This window comes from Geotrypetes seraphini, chromosome 1, assembly GCF_902459505.1.
Source record: "Geotrypetes seraphini chromosome 1, aGeoSer1.1, whole genome shotgun sequence".
NCBI lineage: Eukaryota > Metazoa > Chordata > Amphibia > Gymnophiona > Dermophiidae > Geotrypetes > Geotrypetes seraphini.
Window position 1 is genome coordinate 448,841,287 of NC_047084.1, and position 24,787 is coordinate 448,866,073.

Consider the following 24,787-nt stretch of genomic DNA (forward strand, 5'->3'; position numbering starts at 1 on the left):
GTATATCAAAGTGAATTTCCCCATAGGAAATAATGGAAACTCAGATGATTCGTTCCACAATTCAAAAACCTTAATGCAAAATACTATACGCACTTGTATTGCAAGACCTTGCTTGTATATCAAGTTAAAATTTAATCAAATGTTTTGCTTGTCTTGCAAAACATTTGCAAACCAAGTTCCTTGCAATCCAAGGTTTTACTGTATTAAGATTCATATACATAGCTCTGCCAGCACACCTTAATTTTGCCCTGCAGCACCTCCTACATATGTTTCTACCACAAAAACCAACGCACAGGTCAGCCAATAGACCTCACTCCCGCCCCGCACCTCTCCTGTCAGTGACTAAGAAACTGATCCTTTGATCTGACGAGCCCAGGAAGGGGAGGGGGATAAAGAAGAGTGAGGGTGGCAGTTTTGTAGGCCACCCTTATGCAGTCCATCCTCGCTATTGTTCAGTTGCTGTATCTGAGACAGGTCTCTTATTTTAAGCCCCGTTCTCAGCAGTTTTCAGGATTTGTTCAACAGATTCGTTTTGAATTTTGCAGCATGAGCAAACCATATTAAGCCCTTCTCTCCACATACTCCTCCACCCGTGCTTTCCTTCTTTCTCCCTCTGCTTTCCTTCATCATTCTATTCCTTTCCCACCACTCCAGCCTCCCTGCAGTTCTTTGCTCACTCACTTCATCTCTCTACTCTCTTTTCTCTCCAAAATCCACTACCCTTTGCCTCCCTTTCTCTATTCCTTCTATCTCATTCTCTCCGTTCTCCTGTTTATGGTTCTCTGCAGACTTCTTACTCGTCTGTTTCTCTGCTCTCCTCATCCTTCTGTCTCTGCTGTTCCACCATTTACCTTTCTCTCTGCTTTGCATGCCACTTCATTCGTCCACTCCCTTCCTGTCTTTCTCTTGTTTTCTATTTCTCTTATTCTCCCATTTCCTGATCTTTTCTCCATTCTCTCTTCCTTTCTGCCATTCTCCCAGGTTCTCTGTTCTTCCTCTTCTTTCCATCCCCAGACTTCCCCAGCTGTCTGTTCTTTTCCTCTCTACTTTTGTCTCACTGATATATCTCTCTCTCTCTGCACTTACTCTCCACCTCTCCCTCCTCCCTCTCTCCTTCTTTGCTGTCTCTCTCTCTCCATCTCCCTCCTCTCTCATTCTCTGTTCTTTTTAACCAGCAGTAGCGCTGCCGAGAAACAGATAGAGACACACACACACACTCACATATATATAGGATGCATGTGAGCATGTGTGTGTGAGGGCATGCAGAGGCTGTATTATTGCAGAATAGACATCTCCTGACTCCTGTCTCTCGACAAGGTGATGCACAAGGAGGAGGAGAACAGAATAAACCCATCTCTGATTTAAACCACCTTGATCAGCGTCTGCCGGAGTGAGGGGTGGAGGGGCTTTTCCCGCCTCCTGAAAGGCTCTTTTCTTTTTATCCCGCTGAGGGGGATGCATATTGCTGTTACGTTCTAATTGACTGTTGCCAGGAATTTTCCAGCCTGGCTCCGTGGCTGTAATTTTATTTCTCCTCTTTCTGTGGCTCTCTGTAGTTTTGTCGGGGGCTTTTCCTGCTAGCAGGTGTTTTTGTGGTTTTTTCCCCCCCATTCCTTGGAGCCGACCCTGCCATTCTCAGGGGTCGTGAAGAGGGTCAAAGCGGGGGGGTACTTGGAGATGACTTACCCCCGCCTGGTGCCCCCCCAGGCCCTGGACTCCCTTTGTACCCCCTGCTACAAAATTCACCCCTCTGCACTGATGCCTCCTACCTCCCCAACAACTGGATGGATCGCTGAATAATTTCTTTTTCCAGATCTGTTTAAAAAAAAAAAAAATTCCCCTTTTTTTTTGTGGGGAATAGGTGTAGCATTCGATACCAAGCTTGGAACTAAAGAACCACAGAGCCTCGGGGGCGCCATGGGATGTAATATGTGCGTGGTGCAGAAGGCAGAGGAGCAGCGTCGTGTGATGCTTCAGGTATGTAGGGGGAGGGGAAAGAAGCGGGAGCAAGGAGGCAGGGAACAATTTACCTGAAGAAAGGTGCAAGTCAGATTATATCCAACCCAGCATTGGTGCAAGGGAGGAAGAGAGCACAGATAACAGATCTGGAAGTAAAATCCAATCTATCATCACCTCAAACTGTGCATCTGTGGAGCTTGCTCTTCTGCTGTTCTGCATGTGTAAAAGCACTGTTGCTGCCTGTGCTGTACCTGTTTGGCAGTGTGTGCATGTGTGTATAGCTTGTGCAGAACCTGTTCTATGGTGGATCAATGTGCGTGAGGGAAGCTTGTATTGCTGCTCCCTGTGTTGTACCTGTTCAGTGTTGAGTCAAAAGGGTCTTTGTGTGTGTATGTTAGGGAAGCTTGCACTGCTACTCAGGAATGTCCTAACCAGAAACTTGTCCTGCGTGACATGCCCCCCTAGCACCCCTTCTTGCTGCACCAATGTTTGGGAGACAATGGACAGTGAGCAATTTCTTCTCTCCCCCCCCCCCCATCTCCCTTGCACCTTGTGGGGCTGCACTGCTCACGCAGCCTTCAGGATGCTTCTGCTGCTGCCTCTTCTGTGCCAGGCAGTGTCTGGTGAATGTTTACTCAACAGATTAATAAGAGCTTTTTACAACGGACTTTAGACGGAAGTCACCTTTTTGTAGTGGGCTATCAACTGATTCCCTTTCCAAGAAGGATTTCCAAAGAATCAGCTGGCCCTCGTAATTTGATTACAGCGGGCAGGGTCCCCAGTGTCCTGTACTTCTGGGATTCGTGTTTATTCTTTGCTGTGGGTACAAATGAGACTGTGGGCATGAGGACACCTACATAAAATATCCTCAGGTTGTCTTCACATTTCTCCCAGTTGCTTGGACCATAAATGCATTTCACGAATAAAAGTGAGACACCAGTGCCGTGTGGTAAAAATGGAATACAGAGGTTTTCTCTGGACTCAGCATGTGGTTTCTGCAGATGGCTGAATCGACTAGGCTTTGGGGAAAATGTCCTGCTCAATTATCTTACGAGCGAGAAAATGTGTGGAGTTTTATTTTCCTCGGTGTGGTAAATCACAGTCCTGATGTCTGAATTTTCACAGTTATAAACAAATGGTTTCATTCTGTCATTTCTCAGGATTCGACAGCAGCTTCCCACTTGTTTATTGGAGGGCTAGGTTACTCATCAGATAAACTAGGCAGATGCCTAGGGCAAAAGCTTCTAGGGGGCATTAAAGAGCAGTTGCAGTAAAACAATAAGCCCTGAGGCAACCTAGAGAAACATCAATGTGTCTCTCAAATAGCCAGCGTAACTGTTTAAATGGCTTTTGAAATTGCCCTTACTGAGGGTAATTTTATTACTGGCTGCCTAGAATGAGGGCAAAAAAGCACCCACATGCAGCCTATTTTATAAAGGCACATAGGTTCTATGTATTTTTTATAAAATACTAACACAAATCCTGTAGAAAATGCAGGTGTTGCACCCACGTACATTTAGAATAGCTCTAAAGCAGATATAAATGCACATCCAATACACACAGTCGTGCATATTGCATGTGCCTACTTTTATAGAGTGTGCATGTACATGGTGGCTTGCATCACACTCCATCCAAACTCCACCCCTTAACACAGCTATGCTGAATGAGCATAAGAGCATGCGTGATCTTGCCACTGTATATACTTTACCCGTGGGATCATTTTGTGAGTCATTACATCCATGTACAGTGGCATATACTCATAAAAATGACTTTATAAAATTATGCCCCTTGTCAGCCCAACCAAGAACAGAATGACGTGAATATGGTTTGATCGATGATCTGAAAACAATGTCAAAATACAGAATTTCATTTCTGCAAATTGGTACTTATCAAAATTAGAAAATACCCTTTTCAGCTACAGTGGCAAAATAATGCTCAGAATGTAGTAAGCTACTTGGTCAGGCTGAGAACATTTCAACACCCCCACCCCCCCTCATGTGTGTGTGTGTGTTTATATATATATATATATATATATATATATATATATATATATATATATATAAGAAAAGGCTGAATTGCTTAACAAATATTTCTGTTCTGTGTTCACGGCTAAAGATCCAGCAGCGGGACCGCGCTAGATATATATATAAACACACACACACACACACACATGAGAGGGGGGGGGGTTGAAAAGTTCTTAGCCCGACCAACCAGCTTCCAAAATTCTGAGCATTATACTATATACAGTATAGTTTAATATTTAATAATATGATATCCAGATATGCAATTTGCAGGATCATTCTGGGAATGAGGGTGTTGGGGATGATCTTGACTACTGAGTTTAATTATTAACATTTCAAAAAGAGGATCTTGGGGCCTGAAAGTTAATTGAAGGGGTGCAGGGCAAAGGTTTGCCTAGGGTGTCTCATATCCTTGCACCAGCCCTGCTTATTATTCTTTCTCCAGATTTTGCTGTTGTTCCTCAATTTCTTCTCTCTCCTTTATTTTTCTCCCTTAATCATTCTCTATCTATCCCTCTGTTCTTTTTTTCTGTCCTTTCTTTTCTTTTTCTCCTAGCTTACCCTTTCTCTTATGTTCCTCTTCTCACTCCTCTCTCCTTCCTCCCCTCTCCCATTTTATTCTCTTTTCCCCCTCCTTTAATTATGCCTCTCCCCTTCCATACTCTATTCCCATCTTGCTAGCCATTTCTCCTCTTCTCTGTTCCATTCTTTCTTTGTTTTGTATCTTCTTTCCTCTCTTCTGTCTTTCATTTTTTTCTTCCTTTTTATTTCTTCCTTTGAGTGTGTGTGTGTGGGGGAGGGAGGGAAAGGTGTCCAAATGTGCATATCATGGTAGGAATGAATTTCATTCTTAAGCCAGGTTATGTTGGAACTGATCTCTGACTCTCACACATATTGCTAGTGTTCATCTTACTGCGTGCATTGTTCCAGAAGCAGCCTCTTTCTGCAATTCATAAGGTACAATATATACAGGCAACATATCAAGATATGATGGAACATTTTTTTAGTCAGGCCAGAGGTGTTTAATGCAAATCTGTGTACCTTTCTGCCACATTTTCTTGGTCTCTGATTGAATCTTTTGTACTTGAGGATCACCTCTTTATCTATACATTTATCTATTCCAGTTGCTTGGTATGACGCTTCTGTTCACAATGCCTTTCCTGTGGGAGAAATGCAAGGATGCATTCTGCAGTTCCTTCAGCTGTTTACAATTTGCTGTGGGAATAAATAACTCTTACAATGGGCACTCCTGGATTTTCCTCTTCTTTAGAGTTGGGAATCAGATTCAGGGAAGATCTGCATTCTGCAAGGCTTTATATCCAGCTGATCTTGTTGGAGAGGGAAGAGGAAGTCGCAATGAGATAGAGAGCTTTTCTGAATGCAATGAAAGCATTGGTATAATCTGAAACTGGTGGATATCTTCATTGCTGCTCCTTCTCCCCCTTCCATCCTTTCTGCAGGGCTTACTGAAGGAGGCCAACTATGTTGTTTGGCAGCAGAGGGGTGGAAGGAGAGAGATACAATAAAACTGGACAGATTGGGATGTGTGATCTCAATCATTTCACCATTCTCAGCTGTATTGTGAGAACTTTGACATTAGCAGTGTTCTCATTACTGTGAATGGCTTTTTTGTAACCAGTTCTGAGTTTCCAGGAGGACAGGATAGAAATCGAAATAAATAAATTTCTATATATTGTATTAGGTTTATTGTTTTATTATGTATGTTTTTATGTACTCTGCACAGATTTGAGATGTGTGGTATAAAAATATTTTAAATAAATAAATAAAAATATCCAGACACAATCACAAGAAAAATAAATTGTCCACAAAAGTCCACAGGGCAGGATATCGGGGGTGGGAAGGTACAGAAAATAAAAGGTTAGAGAATTATTTAATTTCTCTTTGTGTGTATCTGTGGGGTCTATGTGTGGATGCATATCTCTCTTCTGTGTTGTGTGTGCTAGGAATGTGTTGCGTCTGTGGGAGAAGTAGCAAGGGGTAGGGCAGTTTGGAGTATGTAGGGGTAGTTGTGGAGGACTAGTTTTGTCCAAGTTTAATGATGGAGACAGATTCTGGGTGTACATTTCCAAAGCTGTGTTAAAATGCAGGAATTGTCAGCTGATAAATGGCCTATTTATATCCCTTGATGTTAATGCACTCTTCAATGACTGATACAATAAATGAGACTTTCAGTATATTTAAAAGTTTGTGTGGCCAGGACTGAGACTAGCAAGAGCTGGGAGGCCAAAGGCACAATAATCCGTTCACTCAGCACTCATCCAATAAGTCAGACAAGGCCAGAAGGCTTATTGTATGTGGTGATTAATAAGTCACAACAAATAGACAAATATAGGGACATGACAGGCGGAGGGAGTATTGAAATTAAATGGATTGTGATGGAAGATGTTTTCGGTCCACGGCAACAGAGATAATATACGCTGGCTTTTACAAAGCTGCAATAGAGGTTTCTACCATGGGTTGGTGAGATAAATGCTCTAATGCTCATAGAATTCCTATGAGCATTGGAGCATTTACCTCTCCGGCCCACGGTAGAAACCTCTATACCGGCTTTGTAAAAGGAGCACATAATTATTGAGGTAAGGTATTTGGAGGACACCAAAAAGGCTCATGACAATTAATGAAACACTAGATGGCATAGATACATCTGGTAGTGTGTTCATGCTTAGAGTTACCATATTTTTCTCCCCACCCCGTTCCGCCTCCAGCCCAGCTCCGACCCATTCTAACTCCAGACCCGCCCCCTCCCCCCCCCCAGGCCTCCTCTCTTTTGGACGAGCTCCAGCCACATCTGGAGGGCTTGGAGCACACACAAATGTATGTGACATTATCCGCGCATGCAGAGGCCCTCCAGATGCAGCCGGAGCTCGTCGGGGCTTTCCAAAACCTGGACAAGTGTCGGGTTTTGGAACGTCCATCTGGGAGCCCAGACAGCCCTCTAAAAAGAGGACTTCTCCGGGTTTTCCCTGATGTCTGTTAACCATATTCATGCTGCCACCAAGATGTCTTAAATGGGAGTTGAGAGGCCTGGAGTAGAACATAAGAATAGACTTACTGGGTCAGACCAACGGTCCATCTAGCCCAGTATCCCATCTTCTTTTTTTTTAAATTATTATTTATTTATGCAATTTTAAATAAACATACAACATAAAAATGCATTAAGAAATAGAAAGCATATTGCTAATTACAAAACAAACCACTAAATATTATTTCCCATTGAAATTCAAAAAGCAAATATATTCATAGCAACTTTCTCTATAAGTCCTCAATTAAAGCTGGAGAGAGGATAAGGAAAAAGAGGCACATCTCAGAAAAAGAAAATAACTTAATTAAATCAATAATATCAACAATGACAACATCTCGCCAGTTAAACTACTACAATCTTCCACTTACTAATAATTATTACCAGTATCCCATCTTCAGAGTGGCCAATCCAGGTCACAAGTACCTGGTAAAAACCCAAAGAGTAGCAATATTCCATGCAACCAATCCAGGACAAGCAGTGGCCGCTCAATTTCCCTGCTATTAGGGCTAGGGATTTAAGATTTGGGTCTAGAAGGGAACATTTGTTCTGCATTATCACAGCTGGGGAGGACTGAATTCTAGTAAGGAAAGAACTAAGAATCTTTTGAGGAGAGTAAACCAGTTCTGACTAGGCCTGTACTGTGCTGGTCTATTTTTGAAATATATTTAAAGATTTTGCCATTGGAGAGATAAGGAATAAATGCAGGGATACCATATGGGTCCAAAACAAGAAGAATGAATTGAGATATCCAGATTTTTCTTCCAATGGAAGTAAAACCCAGATGTCTCAATCCATCTTCCTTTTTCTGGAGCCATATGGTAACCCTAAAGAAATGGTCATATTGTGATTATGGCCAGCACATCCCTAACCAGCTCGTGCATGGATGGATGCCCTGAACAATAGAAAGGCAGCTTTTTCTTTTTAGTGCAAACAAACAGGTCTATTTGTGGGGGGGAGGGGGAGGGAAAGTTTAGGGGCTTGGAAAGATTCAGTAGTCCCAAGATCACCTATGGGGGCTAAAGAACTCTGCTGAACTTGTCTGCTATCTGGTTTTGATTACCTGGGATGTAAATGATCTGGAATGGCACAGACAAAGGGAATTTGCACCTCCCTATTTACTAACATAAAACATTGTTTGTCTACACTAGAACTCATTCATCCTGAAGATGTGCTAATATTCAGCATGAGTAAAATATTGCTCTCTGCGCCAGATAATTGATATGGATCATTTGTTCTGCTTGTGACTAAGCTCTCTGCACAAGTCAAGAACTGAGATGGTTTCTCTAACCAATCCTTATAGCATCTGTTGCTAGGATACAATAATACTCCAGTGGTGCAATGGGGAACCTCTGTTCAGGTTGAGTTCTGATAGAAGCTACTAGAATTTGAGATTCCACTGTGGTTTTCTAACTTTGAGGTGGACAAAGGCATGATGTGTACCACTGTGGTCAAGTGGCCTAAAATCTGCAAGAGGGTTTTGGCTGTGACCATCTGGACAGAATGTATTAGTAGCAGATATTTGTCTTCTAGCAGAAAAACTTTTGCTTCATTTGGTATTTAGAATAGTTCCTGTGACTGAAATTTGGTTCGCAAGTTGCAGGGTTTGGACTTATTTATTTATGTATTTATTTTAATTTCTTGTCCTCATAACACCTAGGCGAGTCAAAGTTATACATACACAGAAAAGACTTCTCATAGCTGATGAGAAAACCCAGGCCTAGAAGGAAATGCATGGTTTTATCCTAGAGCAAAACAAGAAGCTGCCAGAAGTCAGCCATCATATTATGGAAAGACTAGATATCCCTGCTTGTGTGGACACAATTCTACAACTGTGAGGCATCAGATGGAAACCGTGGCTCTGAAGAAAGACCAAAAGGGAGGACTTTGTAATAGTAATAATTTATATGAGTAGAACTGTAGATTGCTTCTGCAGCTGGGATGAATTGGGATCTACTCAGCAGAGCCAATCTCTTTTCATCATACAGGAGGAGTGTGTTCATTTTGAACTTTGTGCTGCAAAGGAATAAGTTGAGGTTCCAGAGGACTAAAATAGGATGCAATTCTCCTGTCCTTTTGGTAATCAGGAAATATTCAGAATAGACTCCTAAATTTCTTTCCTAAGGTAGAACTATCTTTCTGGTCTTTGCTTGAAGGAGGTGTGCAGCATCCTTTAGAAGCAGATGGGCATGGGTCTGAAACAGCTGAGAGCAGGGTAAATTGTAAAACTACAAGTCCCAATAGAAATGCAGACCATAAAAGACTGTCTTCATGTTCCAAATTATTGGAGTTCCTGTTGAAGCCCTCCCTAGCCCAATCTGTCTTTCTCCTCCAGTTTTGATCTGCCCAAAGAAACTTTGCTGGCTTGTTCTCACATGAATTCCAACTTTGCTTCAATCCTAATATGGCTGTTTATAATATGACCACTGAATTTTGGATTTGCTTTGTATTACTGAGCAAGTAATCCAGTTGTTAGTTCATTGACCTGTAATTTCATCATTGGTGTCTCTCAAACACAAACCAGATCTAATAAGATCCCTTACAGTTGGCAGTTTAGATACCTGTTCCCACCAAATGATGTAAATGAGTCCAAACTTGCAATCTTGTTTTTCTTTTGGACATTTTCAATATTAGATTATCACTATGACAACGCTATGCTGAAAACCCGTGAATGAGAAAATTAAACTAATGTGTTAGTGTTGATATGAGTAAATAAGTATGATCAATTGATAATTGAGGCACTAAAGACATTAATATACAATGCCAACACATAAAAACTATTATCAGAGCACTTAAACATATGTCAGTAATTTGTGCATTTTTAAATAATTTCCTAGAAATTCCAGGTAGGTAAATAATATATTACACACGATTTAAAGCTAGTTGTTGATTGTCCACATGAAATTCTACCATTTTTTTCACCAGTGTGCTTTTAAAATTGTGATATCTCCAAAATTGACACACCCTAGTGTATATAGAGGGGCATTTATGGGGAAAAAAAGTCTAAGTCCAATGTGGACATTTCCTTCAAATTATCCAAAGCTGAACACACAGAAACAGCCATTTTCAAAACCTGAACTGCTAGAGGTCCAAAATATTTTCTTTTTTTTTTTGTAAATTCTTTATTGATTTTTAATCAAAAACAGTGTCATACAAATTAAAGAACAGTAGGTTTTACATACATTACACTAATTTCTGTTCAGGTAACATAAATATCATTCAATAATTTCAGATTCTTACACCTAATAATATCAGAATATTACTTAATATATAATACAAAAGAAGAATAAAGTTACCCAAATATCATTATCAATATTTACTCCCCTCCCTCCAACCCCCCACCCTCCCTGGATGTGTAAAGATAAATAAACCAAAAGAAAGATATGATGATGAAAATACATTATTATGTTTTTTACAAATTGAGTCAATGGGCTCCAAATTTTATTTTATTTTTTTGAAAATCATCTAGGCCACTAGAACGTCCAACTTTATGCCTCATTTTTGACCACAGAAATGTCCAACTTATAAACATCCAAATGCATTTGGATGAAGGAGTGGCCAACATTCTAATGGACTGGCCACCTTAGAGGGCACTGCTGTGAACTTCACCTAAAGGGTACCAGATGGAATCATATGTCGCGAGAGTTAAGATTAGAGGCAAAATTTAAATCTTTTAAAATTATGGTAGAAACAGGGTTTTTTTTTAAAAAAAGAAACATTCGGACATTCGGGGTGGGGAAGGGTCGCGGCGAGAGCTTGGCAAGTTATGCCCGGCGCGTGGATCCAGAAAGCAAGTGGCTGAGCCAGGAGCAGCGCGAGTTCATGAGGCAGGCGAAGAAAATACAATGGCAGCGTAGTGCGGTGCAGAGGCTACAGGGTCAGAACGAGCTGACCGGCCTGATGATCAGAGCGGCGGTGCTGGGCATCCATGGTTATACCTTTTATTCTGTGTCCCAGAAAAAGTTTTTAGATGAACTGGAGGAAGAAGAAAAAATTGCCCGAACACTGGCTCGAAAAATCTTTTGCAAATTGAAACTAATATGACAAACGCCACGATGGGAATGGAGCTGCGCCTGAACTTTTACAGAGGATGTTACCGAGTCCTCCCCTTAAGAGTGATTTGACTTTTCAAAGACACTTCGTGTCATACTCTGCTTGTACTTTGCCTGCTTGATAGGAAAATGGTGTTCTCTAAAATTAAAAAATTAATGGTATTCAAAACTATTTTGCTTTATCCATCATCTGTATTGCCTCTTGAGTTCGTTGTATGCTGGAAAGTTCATTGTTTTTTTTCATAACTTTGTTCTCTGTAGCTCCTCATGGTATGCACGGGTACTTGACATTGTAAATCACCTTGATCCTTTATAGGCATAGAGAGATCCATAAATCCTAGATTAGATTAGATTAGACAAACCTTGGCAACCGGTATAGAGAAACCCAATTATAATAATCTGTTAAGAGCCAGGGAAAATAATAAAGAAGAAAGGAGGAGAGAAAAGAAATAGCACATGGACAGCAGGCCCTGGAAACATTCAGAACATGGACAGAAGGAAGCAGAACCAGAGACTGGGAACAAATAAAATCAAAGATAGTCTTTTGATTTTTACTACCTCTTTCATCTCACCCTTAAAGCATATTGGTAGTTGGTCATTCTTTGACTCATTTTAAGTATATGAAATGTATTTCATTTGGGCTTCCAAAATGATATTTTTAAATAATGTCCACATTTCATATAAACCTTTGACCCTAGCAATTGCCACTTTTAGTTATTTTTTAACTTAGATTTCCTGTCTTTTTTTCATGGTCTTCTATCATCTGGGGGGAAAAACATACAAATATAGTAATGTAGTACATGAAGGCAGCTAGAGACCAATTGGTTCATCCAGTTCATTTAAATAAGATTCTTCTTCTCTTGATCTTTATCACTCTAAGTAGATGAGCACACAAATTTCCAAAGGCACAAATGATGTTTCCACAGGAGACAGTTGTCTATGAGAGAGATTGAATACATTGGATGTTACGACTGTGTTTTGGTGGTTTTGATACGGGCAGGTCTGCGGACACCTGGTTTGGGGCCTGCCTGAAAATGGACATTATGGCTAGAGTTCAAATTCTCTTATTTGCTGATTTTTCATATTTAATGCAAATACTCAGTAAATCAGAAAGAGAGCTTCTCTATTAGATGTTTACTTTAGCACATGAAAGCAGGGTCGGATTAACCAATAGGCCCAATAGGCACGTGCCTAGGGCCCGAAATAGTCAGGGGGGCCTGCTGAAGGACGACATACCATGCCATTTTTTTTTTGGAAGACAATGGGTCCCACCTCTTCCTTCCCTGCATGGCAACGGGCCACCACCCGATGACAATGCCGGCCCCCCCCCCCCCAAGGCAACATGCCCCCACCCAACAACATTTATCTGTTTCAAAAATGGTCACCCAGACGTTCCTCCAGGGCTTGGCATTTCCCTCTTTCATCCAGGAGACCCGACCACAGCTTGCAGCGTGGGACTGACCAATATGGGCTGGAGAGGGGCCTGAGGTTGATCAGGGCTTAACGAAGCCTCTTCCGTACTAAGCAGGGTTGCTTTTGTAATTGGCTGTCTCCCCTGCTCTCCGCACTGAGTCAATCCTTGCAAGATTGTCTGGACTAGCCGCCGAAGAGTCGCAGCCACTGGAGGTACAGCCCGAGACAATCCTTTCTGCTTCCCCATTACAAGAACAAGTAGGTAAATGGCAGCATTCTCCAGATGTAACTTAGGAAGAGAGCTCTTTGTGTGCAGCCATCTCCGATGCCATCTTGGTTGCTAGTCCGTAGCCAATGTTAATTTACAATTTCCTTTCTTTTTTTTTGGCAGCCCTTTCTCACCATGTTCTGGGCATCCAATCAAGTGTGGGTGGGGTATAGGCGGGGCAGGCCCAGGGGGGCCCAGTGTACTTGTGTGCCTAGGGGCCCTCAAAGAATTAATCCTGCCCTGCATGAAAGAAAGTTACTTACCTGTAGCAAGTATTCTTGGAAGACAGCAAGCCAATATTCTCACATGTGGGTGACATCATTCATGAAGGTCAGTATGGAAACGCTGCCTAGAATACTGTATCTTTAAGAGCTTGAGGCTTACCACGCATGCATATCATTATTCCGACAATAAAAATTATAGGGGTCCAATTAGATTGGAATTTATCATTGAAATCACAAGTAAATTTGGTAGTTTGAAAAGGATTTATAATGCTATGGAAGTTAAGGTCCATTCGTTCTTATTTTGAACCTTATCCATTTCAGCTATTGGTGCAAACTCTTTTATTAAGTATGCTAGATTATTGCAATATAATATACTTAGTGGGTTCCTATAAACATTTCCAAAAGTTACAAATTATCCAAAATTCCACACTGTGTCTAATATTTATTCTGATGAAATTTTGTCATATTTCTGTTGTTTTGTTTTTGTTGTTGTTTTTTACCAAAAATTACATTGATTTCCAATACAGACTAGGGTATTATTCAAATTGGGATGTATTTGTTATAAGATCATGCTTGGTTTAGTTCCATCTTACTCATTTGCTCATCTTTCGTTTTCTTTATCAAAATGATCTTTGCCAAATATTACTTATTTCACTTTTCCATCAGCAAAGTATAAAAGATATATTATTCAATCTACTCTCCTACCAAGTGGCCAAATGGGAGTCTATAATTTGACTGTTAATTTCATTATCATTTTCTTACATGCATTTTAGAAGATTAATGAAAACTTATTTGTTTACTAAATTCAGAAAATGATTATTGTATGGTTTTAATTGATTGTAAATTCAACAGGGCTGGTTTTAGACATGCTGGGGCCCAGGGCAGAAATTAAGGAGGGGCCCCCTCTTCAACCTACCTGTCTCCCAATTTCCCCACATACTTTTAAATAACTTCTTCACACACAAAACAGACAGACCTTCACCAAATATAAAACTATGGATCACAAATTAGAAATAGAAATATGAATACCAAAGCTAGACTGGAAATCCCAAAAAGTTAAACTTGGCAAGTACTGTACTTCATTTTGAACACAATCAGTGGCATAACCATGAGAGGGGGTTGGACCTCCTACTTTGAGCTTAGGCCTCCTCAAAATGAACATTTTCCTTGCTGTGGCTAGTGGGGATCCCTAAGCTTCACCAATTAACAGCCACTCCCTTCCCCCTCAGGTCCAGTGACCAGAACTTTCTAAGTTCTGCAGCTGGCAGCAATATTGCAGAGCTGTTGCTGCTGCCTTCCTTCCTTCCTCCCTGCCCCCGCTTGTCTATCTTGCATGCATGAAAGCAATGGCAGACTGAGGATATTGCCATTAGCTCCAAAGATTGGAGATTTCTGGTTGCTGGACTGGAGGAAGATGTCTTCAGTTGGCAGGGCTTGGTAATCCCCACTAGCTCAAATATTTATATTTTGCAATCAGATCAGGAGAAACTTTGGTGCCCATTCACTAATTTTGGGCTCCAGTCCCTCCCCCAAATCAGTTGTATGACTATGCCATTGAACACAATACATAAATAATTGTGATACACATATCCCAAAGCTAACATATTCCAGTTAGTAAATTCAAAATAAAACAATTTGTTCAACCTTGTCTGGATATTTTGTTTTTCCAACATCTTGGTCCCAGTTTCTCTGTCTGCTTTTTGTCTATCTTCTACTAATTTTCTTTCCAGTGTCTGCTGTCCATTTTTTTCTCCTCTTTTCCCTTGTTCCATTCCCTCGTTATGCCTGTCTCCAACATACTGATTTTTCCCTTTCAGCTTTCCTAATTTTTTCTTTTCTGCCTCTGTCCACTCAAATCTTGCCTTCTTTCTCATCCTTCTTTTTAAATTTTGAGCTACCTCTCAATTCCTAGCTCAATTCCATCTCTTCTCAATCAGTAGCTCTCCCATTCCCATCTCACTCCTTTCCCAGCCTCCTATTTCATTCTATCTATTTCCCATTACCACTGTTCTCTCACTCATCTTGTCATCTCCCTTTTGATCTCAACCAAATGGCGAGCCACTTTCAGAATACTGATCAGGCTCTCCACTGTACTTCACTCTCCTCTCTCCACTGATCAGGCTATATACAGTAGCTCCCTGTCCCTTTCTCTCCATCCCTTAGCATCTTCTTATCCCAGCTCTCTTTCCCCCTTGCCCACCCATCTCTGGGTCCATCTTTCCTCCTCTCCCCTCGTCCAACAATTTGCTCCCTCTATTTTTTGTTGCTATTCTTCCCTCCCCCCCCTTGATGCTGAACAATGAGATGGAGGGAAACAAAGGGATGCTGCATCTCTCTCTCCCTTCCACCCCCAGGCCTAACATTTCTTCCTCCCTTCCATCCCCAGGTCCAACTTCTCTCCCTTTCTCTTCTCAACTGCCCCCATCCCATATCTCTCTGTACCTGCCTCCCTCCCTCCCCCAGGCTCACCATCTCTCCCTTTCTCTTCCCAACAGTCCTCCCTTCAAGTATCTCTTTCTCCAAGTCCAACTTCTCTCCCTTCAGACCATTGCCCACCATCTCTTTCTCTCTCCTCTGTTTCTGGCCCCATAAGCTTTCCCAGTCTGTTCCCCAATAACACAACTTCCTGTTTCTATCTGTGTGGACCTTGGCATACGGAAAGCAAGAACAGGAACTGCAGGCAATGTTTCTGAATTGTTGCCAAGGCCGGCAGATTTTTCAGTGAGACAGAAGGTAAGGACAACACCAGACTAGCACAGAGAAAAAGGGGAAGATATGCTGGGCCACAGGGGCCCCCCCAGAGCCTTGGGGCACAGAACAGCTTCATTCCACCACTGGGATTCGCTCCAGGACCAGATCTCTCCACTGGTGTGTAGGTCCCTGCAGACGCTCTCCCCACCAGGCTTTCTACTACTGCACCAGTCCCCCCTGTCAGCACTGGTCACCCTGGCTAACCTACTCCACTACACCAGATCCCCTGTCAGCAGTGGTCCTTAGGCATTAAGCCAGAGACCAGCATTCCTCCTCCCAAGGGTTGCCTGGCTCCCAAAGGAACTTCTTGCCTTCTGAGCTCTCTGTGTTGGGAGCTGTTCTTTTCAGTACAAACCACGCAGGGTGAATGGACAGTTCCCAGCAGCATTTGCAGCTCGTATACAAATCAGCTCTCCTCTCAGGCTCTATGAGTGCCACTGCTCGGGCTCCCTCCACTGGCCAGTGACAGGTACTCCAACCTGTCATAGTCAGCATTGGGGCTATGCATTTCTTTTAGTTTTTGCTTTTGCTTTTGCTCAGTATAAGGAGAAAATGCATTTTCTTCTTTGTTCACTGTATAGTTGCTTGGGGGGTTACACTACAGATTTTATCTGCATGTATTTGTTCCTAATTTGTAATCCATTATTCTGTTTAGGTAAGGGTGATTCTGTGATCTGTGTGTGAGCCTGAAGTACAATATTTCTTCTAGAATGTAATTTCAGCAGGGAAGTTATCAACATGGACTACCATTAAGATGCATTTTTAGTAACTAGGTCTTGTTGCATAAAAGGGGACCTGTGCTAAAATAGCATAGCACATCTCAATGGTAACCTATGTCGATAACTCCCTCCCCCACCTCACACACACAGTGTAGGGATCTGTAACAGTCTTGTTTGTTCTCTTTACAGAAGGTATATTGGGGCTCTAGGGCTTGGCATTATATTTGCAGAGTGGCCTGTTCATATGTCAAGTTTCAGCTGTTTGAGTCGTGGGAGATTAATAAGCCATTTGTCATATAACAAAGTTGAAGCAGATATGCTAAATAATGGTAATTTGTCATAATATCAGATGGGGTTTTAATACATTTGGCAGGATGCAATGTGCATTGATATGTTTGTCTTTATAGCAGACTTGTATCTAGTGATATTTAAGTTTTGGGATGCTGCTTCTGGAGACATCTTTAAATATAATTTACGGTAATTGTTTCCATATGTACATTTGAGGTTTAGCATTGGTAAGAGCTTGAAATAATTCCATTTAAAATATTTACCAGTAGGTATCACCCATGATTCATGGCATTGACAATTGTATTTAGAAATTTATTGGCAAGTGCACTCTAAGGCAGAACTTCCCAAATTGTGGGCTGCAACCCCAGAAACCTGCACATGGGATTGCAACCTAGGCAGGTGCTCCATAGGAAGTCATTAGTCTGGGCTGTCCAGGGATCACATGCTTCCTGTGGCCATGCATATGGAGTCAAGGCCACAGAAAGATTGAAGAGCACTGCTCTAAGGCTTTATTGTTGATAACTAGCATGGTTCAGACCTGTATAGCTTTTACCCCTCTCATATTAAGCTTGTCCCCGTCCCCCAAAATAAAATCAGTTCTGGCTACACCAGTGGCATAAACAAACGTGAATAAAATTTGCTCAGCCCTTTTGGAAGGAGAAGGTACAAAAAGTGTGTGTGGGGGGGGGGGGGATTAAAAGCACCTTCTCTGAAACTGTTTTCAGTGTTTGTAATGCTGTGAACAGTGTTTTGATTTGGTTGTTGATGATGGAAATAAAGAGATACATTTAAAAAAAATACTGACCACCAAATGTAGATAAAGGTGATCCAGTTGTTATTGTGGTTTTGGATTTTCAGAAGGCATATGAGAAAGACCCTCTGGAAATTAAAAATTATTGAGATATGAGGCAGTGCCTTATTATGGATTGATGTTTTGCAAAAAGACAGAGGGTAAGGCTAAATGGTTAGTTTTCCAAGTGGAAGATCATTAGTGGAGTGCCTCAAGGGTGTATACTAGAAGCTGTACTGTTAACATATTCATAAATCATTCAGAGATAGAAATGGTAAGTGAGGTAATCAAATTTGCAGATTACACAATATTGTTCAAAGCTGTTAAATCACATGTGGATTATGAGAAATTATAGGACAATCTTATGAGACTAAGAGACTGCCCCCACCCCTTCCCGATATTCAGCCAGTAGCAGTCAGTGATTTTTTAAATGCTGATCATCATTGGCTAAATTATGCACTGATATTCAGTACCAAGCCAAATCCAGGCACCGGCACTGAATATTGGAACATGCGAGTAATTTCAGGGGGCTTGGCCACCTGGAGTTTATGCAGGCCTGGCCAATATTCATCTAGAGCTACATAAGAGTTATGCTTACCCAGCTGAATATCAGGCCGGGGCCCACTTAAATAGGTTGATTTTTTTTTTCTAAACACTCCTGCATCCCCTCCCACCCACCCCAAACAATGCCTCCTCCTTCCTCCCTCCTCCCACCATGCAAAGCTCCTCCATCTGCCCACTCCCATCCCAATGGGTAGGTAGGCCCCCCTGAGCCTACCTGCAAACTTGGTGGTCCAGCAGGGGTCTTTGAGAGCAGGAGCACAGCTCCCTCACTTCTGCCTCCTCGCAGCAGACTTATTTTGAAAGACTACTGCGAGGCAGCAGGAGCGAAGTGGCTACACTCCTGCCACCAAAGACCTACGCTGGATCATCAGATATGCAGGTAGGCCTGGGGGAGCCTACCTACACATTGTGAGGGGGTGGGTAGGAAAGGGAGGAGGCACTGGGGGTAGGAGATTTAAAGAAAGAACTACTTTTCCAGTCCTTGCCCTGATATTCAGCCAGGACCCGCATAAGATAAGTGGGTGAATTTAGGACAGCTTTCAAGCCCCTGCTTAAGACCTAGCTCCTCCCCAGCATCACCTCTTGGCCCATCCCTGACCATCCTACTTTTTAGGGGGCCAGTCAGAGCTGATATTCAGTGGCATTGCCCAGCTTAGTGCTGCTGAATATCAGGGGTTGGCTACTGATCCGCGATTTAAGTGGGCCAGAGCCTTTCTTGCCTGAATATCAGCCTCTGAAAATCTAAATGGCAAATGAAATTTAATGTGTGCAAATGCAAAGTGATACATGTAGAGAAAAAATAATCCCCACTACAGGTGTATACTGCTGGCATTTCTGTAGGAGTTACCATCCAAGGAAAAGACTTGGAATCATTGTGTACAATATGTTGACATATTCAGTCCAATGCTGAGCAGCTGTAGAAAGCAAATAGAGTGTTAGGGATGGAAAATAAAACTGAGAATATCATTGAGCCTCTGTATAGGTCCCCAGTGCAGCCACATCTTGAGTATTTTTTTTTTTTTTTTAAATTCAATTTTCTATACCATTCTCCCAGGCGAGCTCAGAACGATTTACATGAATTAATTCAGGTATTCAAGCATTTTTCCCTGTCTGTCCTGGTAGGCTCACAATCTATCTAATATACCTGGGGCATTGGGGGGACCAAGTGACCTGTGCAAGGTCACAAGGAACAGCGCATGTCAGAACCCACAACCTCAGGGGTGCCGAGGCTGCGGTTCCAACCCCTGCACCACACTCTCAGACACAGTATGGTAGGAGATAGCATGGCAAACAATGTCTGACAGGGATGGCAAAACATAGTTAACAAAGCATGGTAAAACATAATATGATAAACCTGGTATGGTGAGCATAGTATTACAAAGCATAGAATGACCCGACTCGGCAAAATTGGTAAGGCAAGTGTGTGTGATGAAATACAGCAATCACTGTGTGGCAGACATGGCATGAGAGATTGAAGCACGGTAGACATAATACGATGCATAGTATAGTAGGACAAAGATGGCGAATAGTATGAAAGTATGTGGAAGAACATTGTATGAGAAAACATGGCATGGTCAGATATAGGATGAAGCACATGGTGTTTTAGATTCAAAACAGTGGAGGGTCGGGCACTTTGTCAAAAGGTTCGGGGAATTTGATTGGTGCACTCTCATAGAGGGTCAGGGGAAGAGGTGAGTTTTTATTGCCTTCCTGAAGTTCCGTAGGCTTTTTAATGATCTTCTGGTCACACCATCAAGTTTCAAGTTTCAAGTTTCAAGTTTATTCAATTTTTGATGAATCGCCTATTACAGATTCTAGGCGATGTACATATTACAATTTAGATAGAAGAAACTTACAAAATAAATACAAATTTCAAATTTAAAACTATACATACATGAGTTTGAGGAAAAAGGGTAAAAGTTACAATATTTGGGTATAGTTAAAAAAGGAAAAAACAATAGGAAGGGTATTTTAAAACCAAAGCACCATATAAGAAATAAATTTTAAAATATTTGAAAAAAACTAGTTTTAAAAATCATAGGCATCTTTAAATAAATAAGTCTTTAAAAGTGTTTTAAATTTTACAATATCTAGTTCCGATCGAATAAACTGAGGTAGAGTATTCCACCATTGAGGGCCCATAACTGTAAAAATATCTAATCTTCTGGTCCCAATAATCTTTAATGACGGTACCGAAAGGAGGTTTTGTTCAGATGATCGCAGAGAGCGTTTTGGTTTATAAGGAATTAATAATTTGGAAATGAACTGTGGTTCATTAGATGCTAATGTCTTAAAAATAAGAAACATTATTTTAAACATGATCCTATGACCGATAGGTAACCAGTGCGCATCTTTCAAGAGAGGGGAAACATGGTCAAACTTTTTTGCATTATAAATTAATTTTACGGCTGTATTCTGGATTATCTGTAATCTCCTTTTTTCCTTATTAGTAATATTTAAAAATAAAGCGTTACAATAATCGATTTTTGATATTATAAAAGAATGGATTAATATTTTCAAAGATGATGTAGTAAGAAATTTGGAAATTGCCCTAATTTGACGAAGTTTATAAAAACAGTTTTTAACTATGAGGGAAATATGGTCGTGGTATGAAAGCTTCTCGTCAATCAATATCCCAAGGATCCCTAAAAGGATAAGATGGAACTAGAGAAGGGCACCAAAAATAGTAACGGGAATGGAACACCTCACTTACGAAGAAAGGCTAAGAAGGGTTAGGATTTTTCGGTTTGTAAAAGAGATGACAGAGAGGGGATATGATAGAAGTTTATGAGAGGGTGAAACATTTAAATAGGGAATGAATGCTTATTTAATCATTTCAAACAACATATAAATAACTGAAAGCAAATTGTATGCATATTTGTTTCATGTAGTGCATAATTAAGTTGGGAAATTTGTTGCTGGAGGATTTGGTCAAGTCGACTACAATAGTGGAGTTCAAAAAAGGTCCATAAAAAATTATTACCCAGATAGAACTGGGAAAACCATCACATTATTATTCTATATATATATTTTTTCCTCTTATCCACTTAAGGCCAGATTCTCTAGAGGGCGCTGATATTGGCAGCCGCCTATAAAGTGCCTGCCAATCATGTGTAAATCATGCGACAGCGCCCTGCAGAGAATCGCACCTCTGCAAAAGATAGGCACCAGAAATGTAAGCCAGGGTTTTCCGGGCCTACATTTCTGGTGCTTATCTTTGTCATGAATTGTGCTTATGTAGGCGCTTTAGGCCATCTAACGCCGCTTCCAGCGTTAGCCACACCCATAGTGGCATTCAGCAGCCTAAAGCACCTATGTAGTCACGATTCCGGCGCATATTATATAAGTGCCAGTAGGTGCTTTAACAGTGCAATATCTTTGCCATTTTAAACAGTGTTTCTAGAATTTCTCCCTTAGTACTTCAGGGGACTAATTGAACTATAAATCTTGAAGCTAAATTATCCCTGGAAATCAGGTATACTTATACTTTTTGGGATCTTCTAAGACATTGTGGCCCAGACTGGCCACTATCAGAGACAGGACTCAATGGACCTTGGTCTTATGTTCAATTAGATAAGGAACAATATCCCGCCAGACTGTCAGCTGATAACTGGGATATATCCTCAGGGTTACTGTAAGGTGTTCGTGCATGTTACTGGGTGCACAATGCACAAAGGGGTTCAGCGCAGAAGTTGACTCACATGCATGGATTTGCAATATATGAAAATGCATAGTAATGCGATTAGGTATTCCACCATGCACAGACGTAAACAGGATTTTAATGCGCACACAATGTGAGAAATTCGCCACCAGGAGGGTTTTTTGAGAGGATTTAATGCCAGTTTTGGGGATTTATTGCCAGTTTTCTCTTTTTTTTTTTCCTGCAACCATAACAAATATCTGTAACTTTCTAAAGCAGATCAGGAGGTGACAGCTTGGTGGTGTGTCTGAAGAAAACAAAAGTATCAGCATACATCTGCGAATGAACTGGAATATTGTTCTGCGCATAAATATAGCCTCACAAAAATTTTATGTCTGGCAGGCTTTCTCCGATTACCGCACCAGATAACCACTGCAAAGACAAAGTAAAGAACCTCACACACTCCCCCAGCGTTTGCTGACCCCCCTCACGCCCCCACAAAGATCAGAATAAAAAAGTACATGCCTGTCTCCAGAACATCAGCAGCTGGTATAGGAAAGCCTAGTAGAGCTTCACACAGGTGTCTTAAATTGCCTGGTGGGTGGGCTAGTGAACCATAGAGTGGAGGATCCAGGCCCATTAGCCACTCTAACCACTACATTTATGGTGGAACATATGCGCCCACCAAACCCCCCCCCCAACCCTACTCAGCTGCCATATAGGGCTATTGAGGTTGTAGACAGGTGGGTATAGTGGATTGTGGGGGTGTTTGGGGGGGCTCACCATAACCTATAAGGGAGTTCTGTTGAGATGTGTATGTGGCACCCTTTTTGTGACGTTCACAGCAGTGCCCTATAAGATGCCCCACTGCTCTGTTGCCATGTCTAGGTGGCCAGTCTATTACAGGACTGGCCCCTCCCATTTCCAAATGGTCTTGTTCTGGGCGTTTGGGACTTGGATGAAATTTTGGTTGAAAATGTAGTATAAAGATACACATCCTGGCGGTCTGGACGAACAATAGCCTGGATGTCCAGATAGACGATTTTAAAAAAATTCTAGACATATTTTTTTAAAAATGGCATTTTCCCACTGCCAACTTTGGACACCTAGCGACATACGTTTGAACTGGACTTAGACATGTTTTGATTATGCCCCTCTATGGGAACAAGAAAATTCCCATTGTGCCTGAATCTAATGTCCCTTGAACTACAACCAAAAAAGGGGTTTAGTTGCTTTGCTAAGATTTAAAGAAAGGTGTTAGCAACCATAAAAATGAAGAAGAGAATGAAGACCTCAGTAAAGACTGCCATGCTCTGCCTAGTCCCAGGATTGATCCTATCATTAGACATGTCATCAGCAGTGCAACACTTGAATGCCTCTGTCAGTACGATGAAAGGCCTAGGGCACTGAAGGCCTGCTGCATCCCTCCCCTGCTGATAGGACGTTTGTGTCAGAGGGGGTGAAATACGGTAGGCCTTGAACATGCACAGGTGTACGTACTTAAAGGTCCTTTGCTGCACTTGATTTTTTTATGCTGCCTCAAGCACGGGACAGAGTTAGGGGTTAGGGAAAGGAAGAAGAGATGTTAGGTACCTATGTGGTAAGGGAATAGAAGGGCAGATGCAGTATACTAGAGGTAAGGGAAGGAAAGGGAGATACTAGGCACAGGGGAGAGGTATGCAAGTGAAAGGGAGATGCCAGATATGGAAGGCAAGGAAGACGAGATGTTGGACTAGGATTATTTAAGGTCTGCCAAGGGTCTCAGATGCCCTTAGACTGGCCCTGCCTAGCCTTCCCAATAGGGCAGAGCAACTGCCTTCTGAAATCTGAGCAGGGTACTGTTAATCCCATAACTGCCAGCTTGCAGGCAATATAACCCCTCTGCAGAAGGGAAACTGTGTATATTTAGGATTTTCCTGTGCTTCATCCTTCTGCATAACTAGTTGGCCAGGATATATCTGCAGGTGTTATATCAGGGCTTTCAAACCTGTCCTGGGAACCCCACAGCCAGTTGGGTTTTCACTTCAGGATATCCACAATGGATGAGATGAATTTACATACACTGAGCCTCCAGTGTATGCAAATTTATCTCATGCATATTCACTGTGGATATCTTGAAAACCTAACTGGCTGTGGGGCCTCCAGGATAGGTTTAGGAAACCCTGGACTACATTATCCCCTTATCCAGGGCAGGATTAATTAGTCGAGGGTCCCTAGGCACACAAGTACACTGGATGTCTGCACTGAAGACTGCCAATCAAGTGGAGAAGGCTTCATCTAAGGCACGGCAGATGATGGGTTGTATCAAGAGAAGTTTCGTCAACAGGAAGCCTGAGGTCATGATGCCATTGTACAGAGCCATGGTGAAACCTCATCTAGAATACTGTGTGCAATTCTGGAGGCCACATTACCGTAAAGATGTGCTCAGAATTGAGTCGGTTCAGCGGATGGCCACCAGGATGGTCTCGGGGCTAAAAGGTCTCTCATACGAAGAAAGATTGAACAAATTGCAGCTCTATACTCTCGAGGAGCGTAGGGAGATGGGAGACATGATTGAGACATTTAAGTATATCCCGGGACGGGTCAAGGTGGAAGATGATATCTTTCCCAGAATGGTTATAACTTCACTTCAGCTTTATATGCTCAGGGTTCTGTTAACCTAGGTTTATCCAAAAAGGCTGATCTTGTCTTATATTTGTCTCATTGCATGCATGGAGTATAGCTCCAGTTTGCTCAAGAACTGTAGGACTACATCTCCATATATGCAATGATCCTATTAGATCAGCCTACTCTTTTTTCTTTTTTGGGATTTAGCTCATATTTCTTCAGTATTAGTTCAAGGTAAAATAGGTATTTCCCTATCATAGGTTTAACTGAATTAATTCCACTAGTCAGTATATTCAGTGTCATTATCTGATTAGTGCTAAGGCATTTTGTGGGCAGAGTTATCTAGTAAGCAGTGATATTGAGTCTGCAACTGAATAAATATCAGGATAAATTTAAGACAGCAAAAAGCGGACTCAGTAATATTACTGTCTAGATAGCGGTATTGGGCACT

General features: G+C 41.7%; 1 protein-coding gene across 1 annotated transcript in view; it reads left to right on the forward strand.

Moving 5' to 3' along the window:
- Positions 1–1,872: 1,872 nt before the first annotated feature.
- PDZD4 (PDZ domain containing 4) overlaps positions 1,873–24,787 on the forward strand; it is a 157,227-nt gene continuing 134,312 nt past the window's right edge. Inside the window, exon 1 of the mRNA XM_033920789.1 lies at positions 1,873–1,977. Within this exon, the coding sequence (XP_033776680.1) occupies positions 1,918–1,977 (60 nt within the window). The 5' untranslated portion in view covers positions 1,873–1,917. The remainder of the gene's footprint in view (positions 1,978–24,787) is intronic.